Here is a 17,848-nt window from a genome sequence, read left to right as displayed (position 1 = left end):
GGCTTCGTTAAACATTTGAGATCAGGTTTATAACACTTAACTTTTGGTATCCTAACCATCACCCTTACCTTGAAGTTCATTCAGATTTTATTTTGAAAGTTTTAGTATGTATTTTAGTTCTGAGATATACGGCATCTCAGATGAAAGGTCTGCAGCCAGACCGTGTTGAGAGGAGGGGTGTAAATGGACCTTGAGGAGACATGATTGGACCAGTAAACTGTCACTAAAATTAAACAACCAATGGGTCACTGCCCCTGCTCAATGGACCGGTGCTTAGTGGAAAAAATAAATAAAATAAAATAGAAGAAATCATGCCGGCCCAAAAGTGTGTAGGCCCACCGGGAAAACTCGGTGTGCTAGATTGCCGGTCCATCCCTGCTGATGGCAGTTTTAGGTAAATAGAGATTCCTCTAGTGTCAAAGTTTTGTGACCATAACTTTTTTCAGTTTGTATTAGATGATCATGATCTTTCAAATTTGTGCCTAGTCCCTCTTTGGCATAATAGTTACACCGAGATGCAACACAAATGGGTTTAAAGTCAGTCTGGTGCACAGAGTATAACTTAAACCCAAACCCACCCAGGCGTTCACCCAGCTGGTGCACTCAGCTCCTGAATAGTAAAAATACAAACAGAATAATTTGAACCTTTTGTCCATTGAGTGTGAAAGATTTCCTACTGAGCCGAAGCCTTTAACCACCAGCTCAACTTCAAGCACTCACACAAACAACACACAAAATTCTCACTCTATGTGGCGTCCAACAGCCTGCAGCAGTCACACAGGGATCATTACTATTCATTTGCTCAGCAAACTGGCCACACAGGCTTATAAATTAGCTCATCTACCGCAGCTGGGTGCTGAGACAGTTGGTGCATGCTGAGAGTGGACCGAGAGCGAAAGCATTTACAACCCCGGACTCTGAGACACCTTCTGTCCCGTCCACGTGACCTCCTTCACGCTTATCTGCTCGCTGCGTAAAAACCGAGGTGGGAGTGTGCGTCAGGCAGTGGGGGTGAGACATACCCAGTCAATGATTGTAATAAATTACATCGCAGAGCATTAGGACTATGGCTCTGTGTGTGTTGTGCTAAGAGAGAAGGTGGTGATAAATCCTGTCAAAGCGAGTGTAAATCAGTCCAAATGAAATAGCATTAACGGGACCTTGCAGACCTCTGACCATGAGGGAGGAGAGCTGACAGGCCTGACCTACAGGGAAATGAGGGAACACTCCGACTACTCTTGCTTTCTCGCCTTGGGGTGGGGATCAATGGTGGACGGAAAAAGTAAACCTATTAATTCTCATGGATATGTCAATTCCCTTTGGTGGGTGTGGATTGGAAGCGATCATGACTAGCCCCTTGGGTAGATGTGATCTGGGGCTTTTGTAGCGCCTCAATGCACCATTGATTCATTGAGGTTTTACGGCTACCTTGGAGGCACCACATTGCATTGAAGCAATGTAAATCAATTCCAATTGCAGGTTCATAACAATCCTCTCACAACTTGCAGAGTGACTCTGAGGTTAGATTATGCTAAGTGTTCTTTTGTAAGATAAGTATCTGTACAGCCTTGGGTTAAAGAACCCATGTAGGAGGCTTGTGTCATTGTCTTAAATATTCATAAATCATTGATGAAAAAGTTCATAGCCCTTGTAAATGTTGAATGAAGTTTTTTTCCCTTACCCGTCCGATGAGCACAGGTTCAGGCCCGGCGTACTCCTCGATCACAAAGAACTGGTTCCAGATCCAGCTCCTCCTGCTGCGAGAGCGCGGCCCCTTCCTCTCCATCCGGTCAGGCACTCCCTCCTCCTCCTCCACCTCCGACTCCTCTGCCTCCTCGAACACAAGGCCTTTCCCATTTTCTGGCTCGACAGCTTGCATCCCAGCATCTTGTGCTTCGTGGCTCCATTCGGGAGCCGGATGGAGCCTCAGGACATGACTGCTGTTGACAAGTTTGTTGTCTTCATCTGCAGGGTACTGAGCTGTGCTGGGTTCTGTTTGAGCAGAGTGAGCTGACTCTGTTAATGGGTCTCTATGGGAATCTGCTGCTCTGTTCCCCGCTCTTACTCCCAGGGGTTGCATTGTCAGCACAGACGGCGGAGAATCATTTGTTTCAGAGGGAGCAAACAGTGGGAAATGTTTTGTCGATGTAAATGGTGGCTCTGTTTGGCTGCCTATTACTTCCTTCTCCAGGCTGAGGTTGACCTCGCTGTGAGGCGTTGACAGTAAGCGAACAAGGTGTTTGCTCTTATTATCGCCACCATCTGAACCCTGTGTTCCTACGACACCCTGCCCTTTACTTGGATTGGCCACACTTAGAGCATTATTATAAGTGTTGCTGCCCTGGTCTCGATTAAGATCTGGCGTGGGGTCTGGGCTTACATAAGGATATGCTGTCTGATTATCAAATCCAGTGTGAAACTGAGTGACAGCCATATCTTGTCGCTGTGCTTTCTGAGCCTCTAACTGTCCGTGATTAACGTCAATCAAATCTCGCTTCCTGCTCCGGCTGCCCTTGCTCGGAAAGCTCAGGCCAGGGACGCTTTGCATCTGGGAATTGACAATCCTCACTAAGTTCTCCTTCGACAGCAGCTTCAGGACGCCGTAACTCCCAGTGAGGTTTAGCTTTCTGCTTGAATCAATGCTGAAGCCTTTCCCTGGCACGCCAGTAGTGTGGACATTCAGATCAGGCCTACTTCTGGATCTAGACCCTGACTTAGACCTGGTTCTATTGGCGTGTCCCTCTGATTTATGGTGAAATATTTTCTCAGATCTTCCTAGTTTTGTCTCGGAGTTCTTGGTGCTATTCCTAACTTTCTTCACCTCCTGGTTTAACTCCTTATTGATGTGTAAAGAAGTCACTTCCTTTTTAGAGTCGATGTCACGCTTGGGCTTGAATGCTTGCCTCTCCTTGCTGGCGACTTGCGGAGCAGCATGACTCTGCAACATTTTGGAGTAAGAAAAAGATCCAGCGTCGGCCGCCTGCTCGTGACTTATCAGGTTTCTAAGAGTCACTACAGGCATTGAATTCGCATCTACGTTCGCGTCCCATTGGTCCGTAGCTCTGCTGTCCGCTAGCTTCACTACGTGCGATCCGCCCACTCCTCTCCTACGTAGGATCTTACTGGCACCTCCTACACGCCCCTCCCACAGGCACAGGAAAACCAGCAGGAGCAGATTCCTTGTAATCATGTTGTCTTGTGGCGAGATGTCCTAATTTGAGCGAGGTTTGCTTAGAGGCAGGCCTTGTTTTCCGGTTGTCTTCATTCTCCTTTCTGTTTTGCCTCTTTTCATGCCCCCCCTCCTCTCACTCTCCCATGCTTTGCCCTTCACACGGAGCTGGAGGGCAGGTGTCAGTCACTCCGTCTCTCTCTCTCTCTTTGCCTTTTTCCTCTCCCTTATGTCTTCCTCTATCTCAGCAAGCCTCCCTCCGCTGGTTTTTTCCCCACTCGTCTTGCGAAGCGTCTCATTCAGTTTCCCGCAGAGGCCTGAACACCCTGAGAGAAAAGATAAAGATAATTAAGTTAAAACTTTAATCATTGCACTGCGTTAATTAAAAGTGCAGAGGCATAGACAGGTAGAGAATTCACAGACAAGCAGGCAGGACAGACCTTTAACAGAGCAGCAATCACATTTTCACAGCACAAGGGGCTTCTTAGGCCCTGAATGCACATCCATTTATACCTTCATAATGACCTAAGTGTTTTTTTCTCACATCTATTAGATAGAAGGGGACAAAGTTATCATTATACTATTCTACATGGAAGGAGATAGGATAACAGAATTAGAAAGGAGCATTCAGTAATGAGAACTGTCAAGGATTTCTGACTGCAGAGCAAAAGAGGACAAGCTCCCCAGCTTCATCCTACTTTGATGCCTGATTAATAAGCTGGATTAATATTGAGCTTTGATCAGTCAGTTAGAGAATGTCAATACAGATGTGAGCTGTAGATGCAGATGCACTTTGTGTTTCTCTGCGCGTTTAGCGATGTAAAAGGTTCCTCGCGCCTCGTGTGTCTGAGTCAGACTCTCTCATGCACTGAAATGGAAATCCTACGCCGAATGAAAATGTCAGATATCAATCGGGTTTTAAGATCAGAACATTCGAACATCACAAGTGTTTCAGTTATATCAGCCTACGCATCTGACAAGTCAGTAATGTGACTATTTGCCGGGTTGAATTAACATAAAGACCTTTTATCATTAATATGTGTGCAGACAAAGACAGGCTTGTGTAATTCAGAAAATTACTATTTCAATGGGCACTCCAGCAATTTTGATGCTGCACTTCCACGATCCTGGAGGACTCAAAAGAGACAGATTTTTTTAAGATTCTTTTTTAGTCCTTATTGATAGAAGAGCTGAACATGTGGGGAGGATAGAGGGGTGTAGACATGCATCAAAGGGTCGAGGCTGGGAGTTGAATCCGTGGTCGATATGTCAGATGCCTCTGTATGTGGGGCGCCTGCTCTTCTGACAGAGCTAAACCATAGATTTTACTCTTTTTTTAGAAAAATCAAACTTAAAGCAGCAAGAAGCAGAAGATGCACTGATTACAATTTCTTTAGAAGTCAACTTACGGCGCCTGTATTCACCACCTTGGCAGTTTTACCCTTTTAGTGGTTTTATAAATCAATCATGGTCAACATGATTTGGATTTTTGACAACAGATTTAAATAAAAATGTAATGTAAAATAAGTGATTGCAGAAATACTCACTCTCTTTAAAGTGACTGACCTAAGTCAACACAGGTCCAATCAACTGATGCTCGTAGTCTCTCAATTAGTGAAATGCACCTGAGTGCAGTGAATGTGTCTCGAGTGACTGTCACATAAAGACGCCTGTGTCTGGGAGGTCCAGTTACTAGTTCATTAGTATCCATGGCTACCATTACATTATGAAGACAAAAGAACACTCCAGGCAACTCAGACAAAAAGTTACTGAAAGGTCAGGGGATGGCTACAAAAGAATTACAAGGCACTGAACATCCCCTGGAGTTCAGATGAATCCATCATCAAGAATTGGAAGGAATATGGCCCATAAATCTGCCTCCATCAGGTTGTCCTCACAAACTGAGTGACCATGCAAGAAAGAGAGTAGAGAGAGGCCACCAAGACAGCTATGACTACTCTGAATGAGTTGCAAGTGTTAACAGCTGAGATGGGAGGGACTCTACATACAACAACTGTTAGTCAGGTTCTACACCAGTCAAAGCTTTATGGGAGAAAGGTACAGAGAAAGCCACTGCCGAAGAAAACAGATTAAATCTGAGCTAGGGGTGTGGGAGACTCCATAGTCAGGTTGTCTGATGAGACCAAAATTGTGTTTTTGGGGATGGTGTGTTTGTGGTGATGTGCTATGTTTTACAGACACTAAACACTGCACATCACCACAAACACACCATCCCCACTGTGAAGCACAGTGGCAGCATCATGCCGTGGGAATGCTTCTAAGCAGTCAGCCCTGGAAGGCTTGTAAAGGTAGCAGGTAATATGAATTTAGCCAAAAATAGGAAAGTCCTGGAGGATAATCTTATTCAGTCTGCAAGAGAGCTTTGGCTTGGGAGAAATTTATTTTCCAGCAAGAAAATAGCCTGAAACATTAAGCAAAAGCTGTACAGAAATGGTTTAAAGACAACAAGGTGAATGTTCTGGAGTGGCTGAGTCAAAGCCCAGACCCAGTTAAAAACTTAAAGACTTAAAAAGGGATTTTCACACTGGATCTCTATGCAACCTGACAGAGCTTGAGTAGTTTTGCAAGAAGAATGAAATAAGACTGAAGCGTCCAGATGTGCAAGCCTGACTGAGACCTATCCACACAGACTCAGTGCTGTGTTTGCAGCCAAAGGTGCATCTACTAAATACTGACTTAAATGAGGTGAAAATGTATATACTCACTTATTTTACATGACATATTTTTATTCAATTGATATTACTATGTATAAATCTGTTTCCACCTCGACATTTAATAGTATTTTTCTGTATTTTCTTTGTCAAAAAGCCAAATCAAATTTACCATGCTTGATTTATAAAATCAGTAAAAGTGAAAAACATATTTTTCTAGTGTGAAAATGTAATTTCCCGTTCACATTCAGTTCAAAATTAGTTTCGATTAACTGTTCATTTAAAAAAAAAAAAAAAAAAAGAGATTTTTCAAGTTAAATCACTTTTTGTATTCTCCCTCACAATAAATACCAAAATCCTTGAGTTTACTGGATAAAGCTTTAAGAAAATAAATTCCAAAGGGACATGAATCACAATTTAACATTTTTATCGAACAAATTTTATTTTCCACAAAGAAAGAAGATCTTTACAAAAGCCCTGATGTCAGTTATTAACAGATCTGAGATCCCTTGAACCCACTGAACACACTCGAAAGTTATAACTACTACTTGGTGGTCATACGCCTCTGCAAGGTATCCATTTGCCATGCAGTGAAAGTGCAGTTGAATGTCCAGTAAAATGTTTCAGTGTTTTCTCTTTTAGAGCGAATCATAGAAATGTTACAGGCAATGGCTGCCCAAGAGGTCCTTGACCTTTGACATCCAGAATTTAATGAGGTCATAGAGTCATAGTGGACATTTTTTAAAAGTTTGAAGGACACCATGAGATGTTGTGCTCTCAAGCAAGAATGAATTTGAGGCTCAGCGATGTTGACCTTTGGCCGTAGAACCCAAAAATCAAATCAGAACATCTCTGAGGAAGTGTGGACATTTTTTGAAGACAATCTGTTGAAGTGTTTTTGAGACATCACGTTAACAAAAGTGGCTGGGCAGACAGATGGAGGGAGGGATGAAAATATAACACCTCAGACCTCAGCTATTGCTTTGCAAGGAGGCATAAAAAAACACTTTGTGGAAGAGTAAATCCAAAACACAACAGCACCACAGCAGCACATCAGATCATGCGCCAGCATCAATTACCGCCCCTAGCACACACCAGCAGTTGTGGCCAACAGTCAAACTCCCCACCAGCCACTGCTGCATGCTTGATACCAGAGTTGAGAAACCGCTCAGGCCTTGCCTTCCCTCCTCACCAGACAAGTGAAAAAAAAATCAGAAGAGATGGAAAAGAAGCCTTCCACTTATTTCACACCTCAAAAAGAAGATGGCGCTAAATTTCTCCTTCTGTGCTCTCAAACAGAGCTGCTACTCTGCAGCCGAGACAGGAAAACGCTTCTTGATGCAGCAGGCTGCACTGGGAATAGAGCAGTGGCATAGCACCGGGTTGATGGGGGACCAGTAAAAACGCTCTGCTATGGGTAGAAGAATATGGAATTTCACAGGTACGTGAAAAAACAAAACAAAACAGGCAGGTGACAATAAAAAATTCATTATTTTAACATCCAGAAAGCAAAAAATATCACATTAGTGCAACATGATCAAATTAGTCCTTAAAGCTTTGAGATATTTTTGTGCAAATGTGCTGAAGGAGCCTGAGAGACGTACTCTCAATGTGCTGATGTCATGCACTTTTGCAAGTTTTGAGTTGTATTTGTTGTGAGATTTTGATTATAGTATGTATAAGTGGGTGGATGTTTCAACAAATGCTTGTATTCATTGATCTATGCATCTGTTTGTGACTGTGTTTACATGTGTGAGAGAAAGAAAAAGGCACTGTGGTGGGCTTATTTGCTGCTGTTTATCTGTGAGTGCATTGTGCACAAGCGCATGAATATCAGGGAATGTGTAATACAGACTTTGCTATTAGATAAAAAAGTAAAGCACTTTAAACTAAAAAAAGTGACTGTATGCATGTATTGTGTTTAATCACAGGTCAGGCTGAGTCACACTTTTCTTTTCATGGGTCCAAGCAGATTCAGGTATTAGATTTGAATAATTGTCTGCAAGGGATAGGGTTTTGGTTCCATGCTCTACAGATCTGTGCAGCACTGTGGTGCTGCTGATGTGGGTTTGTACATAGAAGATAATTGTTTGGATATGTTTCAGATAGTGCTGTTGTGTTTTTGGCTTGATAGATTTGAAGAAGCATACCTAGCTGTAGCCGCCAGTGTTAAATGTGCAGCCATGTGGAAATGAAAAAAAAAAAAAGCAGTTCTTTAACTGGCTACTTGAGGCTGCCTCCAAAAGCCCTGGAAGTCACATACACACCCATTTAAAAATACAAGTTCAGTCGGAACACTCTCATCATACATTTTACCATTCCATTGCAAATTGGATTTACTGTTTTACTTTGCAGAGAAGGCTCTTAAAAGATGCTCCCTGGGTTAGTCAAGCATCATGCTTTAACTTTCCAGGGAGCGCATGGCTAAAAACCCCCATATGGATAGATACATTTATGACTAAGCATACTGAATACAATGAAATTAGTTCAAAAGCAATAGTAGCATGAATTTATAAGGGTGCAACAAGCTTTATGCTATAAAGGAGGAGGCTGGGGTAGAGGGTAAGCCTTGCAAACAGCAGCAGCATGGTGCATGAGAATAATGCAAGAGGGATAAGTGAGAAGTACGTCATATTTAAATACACCACTATGTTGAGAGAAAGTGCTGTGATCGGCTGTGAGACAGTGTTAATTTTGTCGACTAAAACTATGACTAAACTATTTGTTGACAGCCTTTTTTTTTCCATGATAAAAACTAGATTAAAACTAATAAATACAGATCTGTGATGACTAAAACTGACAAAAACCAAGTTTAATTTTTGTCAAAATGACTAAAACTAGACTAAAATGTAATGTAGTTTTCATCTGACATTAAAAATCCATGATATTTCTCCACTGTGGGTAAATCTGTCAAAATGCAGTGCATCTGTAATAATTCTGCCTCTCAGCTGTAAAAGGCAGGGATCCCAAGTTTGGCAGGGTGTATGGAACACACCACCATGATTTGGTAACAAATTTAGGCAAGAAAAAAAAAATGCTTGGACTAAAAGTAAAGACTAAAATGTGGGTACGTTTTTGTCAACTAAAACTAGACTAAAACTAAAAAGGGTAGAAATGACTAAAATGGGACTAAAACTAGAAGTCATTTCATTTAAAGACTGTGTGATTCAAAAATGTTAGTTGATCTGACAGGTAGAAGTGTTGTAGCTGATAGTCAAGAGGCCAGAGACCCACCTAAACTACAGCCAACTGCTTGTTTTAAGCCTAAAGACTTCATTTCCAATATGGCAACCACCATCAGTTGGGTTCAAAAGTGCATTTCAGAAACCAGCTGGTGATGTCACTAAACCACATCTATGATACAGTATCTGATGCAGACACAGATATGGGGTATCTTTAAGGTTGATATAAACAGGGTTTCCCTCACTGAGACACACTTTAATGTCTTTTGTATATTGCTGGCTGTCTCTAAGTGCAAGCAATTGAGGAACACAGAGATATAAATTGCTTGTTATGTAATAATAAACAAGTCTATTCAAGTCCTTACCCATTACTCACTTTTTAGGGCAATCAGTTTACAAGATTTCAGAGTAAAGTGCATTTATCTGGGCTGATAGGGGAAGTGATAGATTATGATTTTGTGATTCTAGTGGTTGTGTTTGTGTGCCTCATGAACAGAGGCTGTTGTCCTTGGCTTCAAATCCAGCCTGTGGCTCCTTTCCAGCATTTCATTCCCCACTCTGTCTCCTGACAGTCCCTGACTCTTTTCGCCATCCAGTTTTTTAAAACAAAGGGATAAACTCCCCCAAATAAATCTTAAAAACAAAACAAAAAGCTGAATATACTCTAGAGGACTGAGTGTTTACTGTTCACGGTCATACCGGCTAGAAGTCGGTCATTTCCAGTCACCAACCAGCCCATCAGTGCATGTCTTCTGACTTTTTGTTCCTAGCATGGATCAGATCCTGCCTACACTTTCATAACTGAGTCTTCTATAGCTTTTATGCATCATTAATTGTGTTTTTGATAGCAGAAGCCTTGTATTTTTTTCTTTTCTTTGGTAGACGTCGTCCATTTCCTCTGAGGGGAGCAGCTCAGGTTGGAGTTGATGTGTTTTGTCTGTTATGATTGACAGAACTGTCCAGCTGTGCTGTAAAGGTCGTCTAATGGCTTGTGTTGGCGGCAAACAATCATCCCTGCTGTTTTAACAATCCTCGTCATCTCACGTCTGTTCTCTGAAGATGAGAGCCGATAACAGACAGAGAGATTGAAGAAAGGCCACTCTCAGCCGAGCTAACATTATAACAAGTAAGAGCATTTCTTCATAATGTCAAGACTGACCACATACCCGGGGCTGCCAGGTCTGCAGGATAACCGCTGCTTTTGAAGTGTAGCTGCAGGCTGATATTTTTGACCGTGGGTTTGGGATGATTTACTTTGGATGCAAACTACATGAATAATAACTTCAAATATTTCATTGAAATTATTTATTTATGACCAAATCCTTACAAAACAGACTCTGGATCATTTATGGAGCACACACACATTAACATGGCACATAGACATCCACATATCTCACACAGACACCCACACACACCAACCTGCCCGTCAGCAGTCAGATCAAAGTTCCCGTACATCACAGAGTCAAACACATCAGAGACATGCAACAGCATCTGGAGAATATGTAAGGAATAAAACCACTTTTAATACAGCCACAAAATATTCCTGCTGTTACTTTGGACACACAATGACACGCCTGCTGGACTTTGAATCAGAGTATGATTTGGCAGGGGTGATTTTGATCTGCAGGTTGTTTTTAAGTAGCTTTTGTTTAGCGACTGGGCTGTTTTTTTTTTTTTGTTTTTTTTTCCTTCTCCTCTTATTTAAATTAAAGAGGTGTGCATAGCTTTTGGATTTTGAAAGAGAGGCAAATAAAAATAAGCGTTTCAAACCTGCACTCTCTCTCCAGTTGCATAATGAAGTCCTAATTTGTGCAGGTCTTGTTCTTAGTTAGTCTGTTGCCTCAGCAAAATTTAAGCTCACAATTTCTGATTGCAAGAATAAGAGAAAGGGGATGGTTGTATTTAAGTTTTGTTATTTTAACAGCAAAATGATGCGGCAGATTATACTAAAGAAAATGGGCACAATGAAGCAATTCTGCTGTACTGCTATATTCATCAATAACAGTTCTCTCTATTTTATCATCATCCTTGCTCTGTATGCTAATACTGTATTATCTGTTTTCTATCACCTCTGTTTTTCATCAAGCAGCTGTTACTGTTAAGGTTTCACATTTGTTACTATAGTCAAAAAAGTTAAAGAAATATCCTACAAAATGGGAGATACGTTTATGGTCACAGCTGCCATAAATCTGTCTTTCATTTGTTGTTTTGTTGTTTCTCTTGTCCCTCTCCTCTTCCTGCTTTCTCCGCCCCTACCCCTCCTTCTAGCCCTTTCCACCCTTCCTTTTGCATCTATTAACCTTTTTGTGGGCACTTTCAGTCCAATTTTCCACCCATTCTGCCACCTTTTAAGACAGATTCGCCACTTTTAAATCCTTTCCATCACTTTTTTTGTCCATTTTTGCCACTTCAGAACATTTTTTATCACTCGAAACACATTTTTCCCAATTTGTAATACCAGTTCACCACAATTTCTGCCCATTTGTTGCCACTTTTGACAGTTTTTTGCCTCATTTTTTTCATATTTGCCACTTTTCATCCTATTTTACCGCATTTCCCCCCATTTCTTCCACTTTTACCCTTTCCACTATTATGTCTGCCTGCCTTTGTCACTTTTAACCCAATTAACTGTTGCTACTATCCTCTTTTCACAACTTTTACACTCATTTTTGCTATTTTTAACCATATCTTACATTATTACACCCATTACACCACTTTAAATGTGCTGGTTTGTCACTCTTTTTCACAGTTTTTGCCAGTTTTTAACACTTTTAACCCCTATTTGCCACTATTAATCCATACCTGCTACTTTTAAAATTCCATTGCAACACCTTTTCAGCCATTTTTTTCCACTTTTAACCCAATTTAAATTCTGTTTTACATTTTTTAGAAGACTATATGGCATCAATTAATTGAAAAAATGTTGCTTTGATAAGAGTGGTTCTTATTCAGGTAAAATTAATAAATAAATTCATAAAACATGGTTATGACAGCTCAACTTTTCATTGGATGATGATTTTGCTGACCTGCATGGGCCCTCAGTTTGACTGGGCACCAGAGAGCTCTCCTCCATAAACCCCTTATAGGCGGCCTAGGTGTGGGGAGCTTGCATGTTTGTGTTGCAGATGTGGGCTGAGGAGTAATTTCAGGGAGCTGATTGACCTGGAGCAGTGATTAGCCGTATGTCTGAGGTCAGAGGAGACTTTGTTGTTAAATGTTTCGTTGGAGTAAAGCTCCAGCATTTGGAAACAGCTCCAGCTGTGCATACATTTGGTTCCCATGAACATGCGCCAGGCTTCCTGCTGCTCTTGATCTTTTACTATAATCTCACATTAAAGAAAAAGAAAAACAACTCTGCTCTGGCTAAAACTGATATTTCTATGAAAAGGGGAAAAAGTTCATGTGGTGTCATAGAGAGGATGATATTTATGCTCATCTGACTGCCTTAAAACTCTTCTACCATAGGCAACAGCAAGTGTTTTGGTCAGATGTGCGGTTGCTGGGAGCAAAACTGGAAAAATGGAACATGATCTGAAGAAATATTTGCCATGCTTTGGCACAGCAAAATGACCTCGCTGATGTGAAAGCTTGCACTGACCCGCTACATGCCCGAAAAAAAAATAATTGCATGCAAATAATGTGGATGAAAAACACACATCTGGTGTGCAAGAGCCTTTACTTATATACCTTAAAAGTCATGTATTGTACTATTAGTCAAAGGTAGTATCATAAGAGTTATTATCTCAGCCTTTAGAAGTCTGACTTCAGTGCCATGAAGCCACATTACAGCTGTCCTTAATGGATGAACTGGCCCTGTAAAGTTTTTGTGGAGTCTCTTTTAACTTATATATCCAGTGTTTATATGTTTGTGAAACTTCTGTTTTGGGTTAAGCAGTGCTGGTTTCACTGTGTCCTGGTGCGGCGCAGTGCGGTTTGTCTCGGTGTATGACACTTGCTCTGCTGCGGTGCAGACAGACCCTGTCAGCACATTCACTGGGGCATGACTGAAGTTCGGTTTCTCCTCCTGGAATACTTTTCACCCTTTCCCTCTCTCTCATCTTCTCCTCAACGTCCTCCGCTACCTCTAACTCGGTCTCTCTCTCTCTCTAAGCAAAGCCTTTTGATGAACACTGAGGAAGGAGAAAAAAAAGAAAGGAGAGATTACCCGCCCCCTCCCTCTTCCTCTGCGCTCCCTTTTCCCACCTCTCCCACTCACCACCTGTCCCTTCCTCGGCCCATCTATCTCCCTAAATCTCCCTCTATCCCTTCTCCTTAACTCGCTATTGTTTTAGTGTCCAATCCTCTCCTTTGCTTCTTCCTATCCGCTTTCCTCGCTCTCATCTGTGTCAATCACGCTCCTGTCACTGCGTCCCTCACCCTCTGTGCTCTCCGAGGCTTCACTCAATCAGCCCATCTCTCTCCTTGGCCTTGCTGCATCAAAAGTGACAGGCGTCTCACCGGCCACCATCTTGACGTGAAGCTACAGTACTGTAATTGTGTGTGTAAATCCAGTCATCAAACCTTAAAATGCTGCTAACAGGCCGTATCCAGTAGCTACATGACGCCTGCGGCAGATTTTAGAAAGTAAGATATATATACCCATCGTGGAGGCCATTATAGAGGATGTAAGGCTGGTTTGGTTATCTCCTACGTACAGCATGAGGAGGCGATCGGGGTGAATTCAATGACAGTGCCTCGCTCTCTCCTCTCGCTCTCCCAGAGGAACTTATCAGCCGGGAGTTTGATGGCCAAGCAATCATTGCTGCGGGCACCTTGTTAACAAGCCTGGGGCAGGTGGCGGGATGCGGGGCAGAATATCAACATGGCACCATCACAAGGCCCTACTCAGATTTATAGCATTTTCTCATGTCGCTCTATTTCAATTGGAGCTTTGAAGCATCAAAGAGAGAAAAAAAACCTTTAATCTTTGATTTTTTTTATGTTTTACATCATTTTCAAGGCCTGAAATTTCACTCACAGCAGGTTCGAAGCACTTCTGTTATATATTGATCCATGTCACAGCCTTTCACATTGATCCAAGCACCTTTGTGGAGAGCAATTGTTATGCCATTAGCCAGGCTGCATCAGCCTCTGCTGCTGTAAGTGAAGATAATTAGGTGCTCTGGTTTGAAGCACAAGAGAGCTCATATTTCCTCATTAGAGTTCATATAATGTTGTACAGGGAAATGCTTGTTTTCATCCTTGTGGAACCAGCGAGGACCAGAATAAGGCTTTCACCTGTAGCCTTTATATACAGCATGGTGATTTTCAGCAGAGTAAATAGAGATAATAGGCTGATACAGTTGGTAGCTTTGAGGAGCTAATTAGAGATTTAAAAAATGTAAAGTTGAGGATTATTTTCAAAGAGTGTCTCATTCAAAAGGTATTAAACACCTACACAGCAAAATCAAAACTTTTAGATTTTCAGAGTTGGAGTTGACAGTTAGAATAAAAAGTCTGTTTAACTCTTTTAAAGTCTAATTCCAGAGTTGATTTCACTCCATAACAAGCATTGTTGCTACACTTAGAAGTCTGTTGTGCAGCTTTTCTCTTTTGTTCCAGTGGAGACGACTGCACAGCAAAAACTGGAGTGTTGACATCTCAAGGTTAAACAATTTAGAATTGATTTCAGCTCTCACAATGTAATTTTAACTCTATTCAGAGTTAAATGGTCTTCAGTGTTGGGGTTTTCTGTTAGAGTTGATCCAGCAGTGTTAGTCCAACTCTGAGCTCCACCTTCTGCCATTTAAAGGGGATATATTTTACCCATTTAAGACATACTGGTCTCAGAGGTCCCCAAAACATGCCTGTGAAGTTTGTTGCTGAAAAAGCAATAATATAATGGACTTATACCAACAAAGATGATAAATTAACCCCCCGGGATCTCTGCCCGCTGATCAGGGCTGCTCGCCGCGGCGCAGCGCTCTGCACACGCTTCCAGTAGGCAACATTGCTTGCCTTTGGTTGGAGCAAACCCGCGGCGCTTCGGTGCGCCTATGTGGATTTCCACATAGGCGGGTTAGTGAAGTAATCCACTGAGTTAGTGAGTTCCCACCTGTGGGAATGGAAGGACCTGAAGTAAAACCCTTTTTTAGATGTACTTAGTTGCCGGATCCAACCTTTGCTCTGCCCTAAAGGACTTTCTTACAGGTTATTCTCTCAAGCCCCTGGTAATATGCAGGGACATCCAGAGCCCTACCAGGGTTGTGTCAAACCTACTTCCTGCCAGACTATCTCGCCACACCTACACCTTATTTCAGCTTCTATTTTTGGCCCAAACATGCCTAAAAGTTCTGCACAGTACTGTATATATAGTGGAGACCAATGTAGTGTTACATTTAACTCTATAGGAGTTGAATTAAATAGAGTAAATAGAGCTAATAGGGCAATACGGTGGGTAGCTTTAGGGAGCTAATTAGTTTTCGAGTGTAAAGTTGGGGATTATTTTAAAAGACTTTGTTATTAAAAAGGTACTGTATATCTTTGTGTACACCTACAGCAAGTTTCTCAGTGACCTGATTAATTGGGGCCGTAAATATCTTAATGAATTTCCCCTTACTGGTCCCCTAAAATTCAAACAATGCTTTAGGTTGTTGGTATTGGAGGCAGATCCTCTCAATCGATTGAAACTGTCACCAACTTAACAAGACTGAAACTTTTAATTACGATTCAGCTCCCCTTTCCTGGCTGTCTGTCTGTCTTCTTTTTCTTGCGGTAGTCCTCCATCACACAGGCAAACACGGAGAGAAGCAGCACCATGACAGCAGCCGCACACCCACACCCATCCTCTCCACAACAATGAACGCACATGCTGCTCGACTTCAAGCTCTGTTGACAAAGCACCATCCAGAAAACCCACTTATTTACTTACTTACACGTTCAAAAAAACACTCACACACGTGAAAAAAAAAAAAGGCCGGACTCAAAGAGCCACATTCATCCAACCCTCTCAAACTGTGGGTGTCCATGAAATTCATGAAGACGCTCAAACAAGGACCTGAATACGCCGCACACATCTCATGAAATCCTCCTCCGAACACTTCTATCTGCGCTGGAGTGAAAAATAAAGAAAGCTCCAGGGACTTCTTCTCTGGACGCAGCTGATTCAAAGAGAAGAAAGGGATCGCTCTCTCTCACACCAGGAGGGAGGAGAGGAAGAAGAAGAAGCCACCGCAGAAGAATTATGCATGGACTAACAAAGGTGAGAGACTGAAGGGGGGGAGAGAGGCAGCGGCGGTGGATGTGAGTGCGTGTGTCCTCCCTGCAAGATCGCCTGGGTAGTTTTAAGTTTAAGCATCGTAAAGCAGCTCCGTCCTCACTTTGAACCTCTGCAGATAAAAGCAGACCTGTCAGAGAGAGAGGGGGAGAAAAACAGCACGAGCTTTGGTCTGTTAATGTATGAAAACCAGCGTCACCTGTGTCCCCTGCCTTGTCTCTACCTCAGCTTTGCTCATACGCTGACAGCGGGTGCTGAACTCCCCTGGGAGAGCTTATACCGCCAGCCTATAGACATGAGATAACTCTCCTGAGGCTGCAGGGCAGAGGAGGACAACAGGAGGGATACCAGCAGGTAAACAATATAACAAGCTCCATATAGGAAAAAAAAAACAGGCGAATGAGTTTACAGCTTGGTGTAATAGCTGTGAAATTCAGCCTGCTTATGGTGGCCTGTTTGCCTGTTGGTGAGATTAAGACTAAAAAGACTCAGTTGAACAGAGCAGTGACAAGGGGCCAGGGATTTACTGGCTTTCAGTGGTATCTATGGGGTTACATTAAATGGCAAGAGTCAAGAGGCTAGAGGAACATTCTGTGGGAAAGCTGCACGTTAAAAAACAGCATGTTCAATAAAAAGGCAGCAAACTTAAAAGATGTAGAGTTCAGCTTTTTAAATGACCATTTTGACTATAAAACACAGAGCTGGAAGGCTAAAGCAGTTTCAGATCTGCTAATACTCAAGAAACTTTAATCTACCTTCATGGGGGGAATTCAAACACAGCAAACTGAGGGCAGACTCCATGTTTTTGGCAAAGAAATCTGACTACTATAGAGAATTACTCTGTAACAGATTACCCTGAGCACTGATAGTGAGCAGGTTGTTACAGCCAAATCTAGTTTAGGGAATGGTCTAATCCTGAGAATACTGTTACACAGTGTTGACTTCATCGACTAAGGGCCTGTGTACAGCCGGTGCTTTGTCCACTGGCAGCACTTAATTTCAACTCAAAACCAATATAGTCCATCATCCTCAGTACTCAGTGCCCTGGGCGGAAGAAACGCCCTCAGTGTGTGATGAGACACTTAGCTCACTTCAGTCAGCTAAGCTAATTTTATTGCAAAATGAATATGAAGGTTTTATTTGCGGAGAAGGCGCTGCTCAAAAGCATGCTCTGAGCTCCCTTTCCAGGGAGTGAATGGATAGAAATCCCCATATGCATAGTATAGTAGCATAGTAGCATGAATCTAAAGGTGCAACAAGCTTTATGCTATAAAAGAGGAGGCTGGGGTGAAGGAGGTTAAGCTTTGTTGCAGCAGCAGTGTGTTGCATGAGCATTAATGCAATTAGGGATTAGTAAGAAGTATGTCACATTCAAATACACCACTGTGTTGAGAGAAAGAGCTGTGATTGGTAGTAGGAGCTGGGAGGAGATAATTGGCCATCAGCTGATCACAGCTAGGTGCATGACTACCGTGTCCTGCATGACCTTATGCTAAGATTTGGGCTCATGAAGATGAGATTTTACACTTTTTCTAACTTTCAGTACATAATATATGACTGGATAATTTGTCTTTTATTCAAATGGCAAGGAAAACATAAAAACTATCAA

At 42.2% G+C, this 17,848-nt stretch overlaps 1 protein-coding gene across 1 annotated transcript in view; it reads right to left on the bottom strand.

Annotated features, from left to right (window-relative positions):
• LOC121520241 overlaps positions 1–17,848 on the bottom strand; it is a 389,305-nt gene that overhangs the window by 239,697 nt on the left and 131,760 nt on the right. Inside the window, exon 3 of the mRNA XM_041803615.1 lies at positions 1,682–3,495. Coding sequence (XP_041659549.1) covers positions 1,682–3,190 — 1,509 coding nt within the window. The 5' untranslated portion in view covers positions 3,191–3,495. The remainder of the gene's footprint in view (positions 1–1,681; positions 3,496–17,848) is intronic.

The sequence above is a fragment of the Cheilinus undulatus genome, linkage group 13 (genome assembly GCF_018320785.1).
Source record: "Cheilinus undulatus linkage group 13, ASM1832078v1, whole genome shotgun sequence".
NCBI lineage: Eukaryota > Metazoa > Chordata > Actinopteri > Labriformes > Labridae > Cheilinus > Cheilinus undulatus.
Note: the sequence above shows the minus strand (reverse complement) of the source record. Positions and strands in the feature narration are given on the sequence as shown.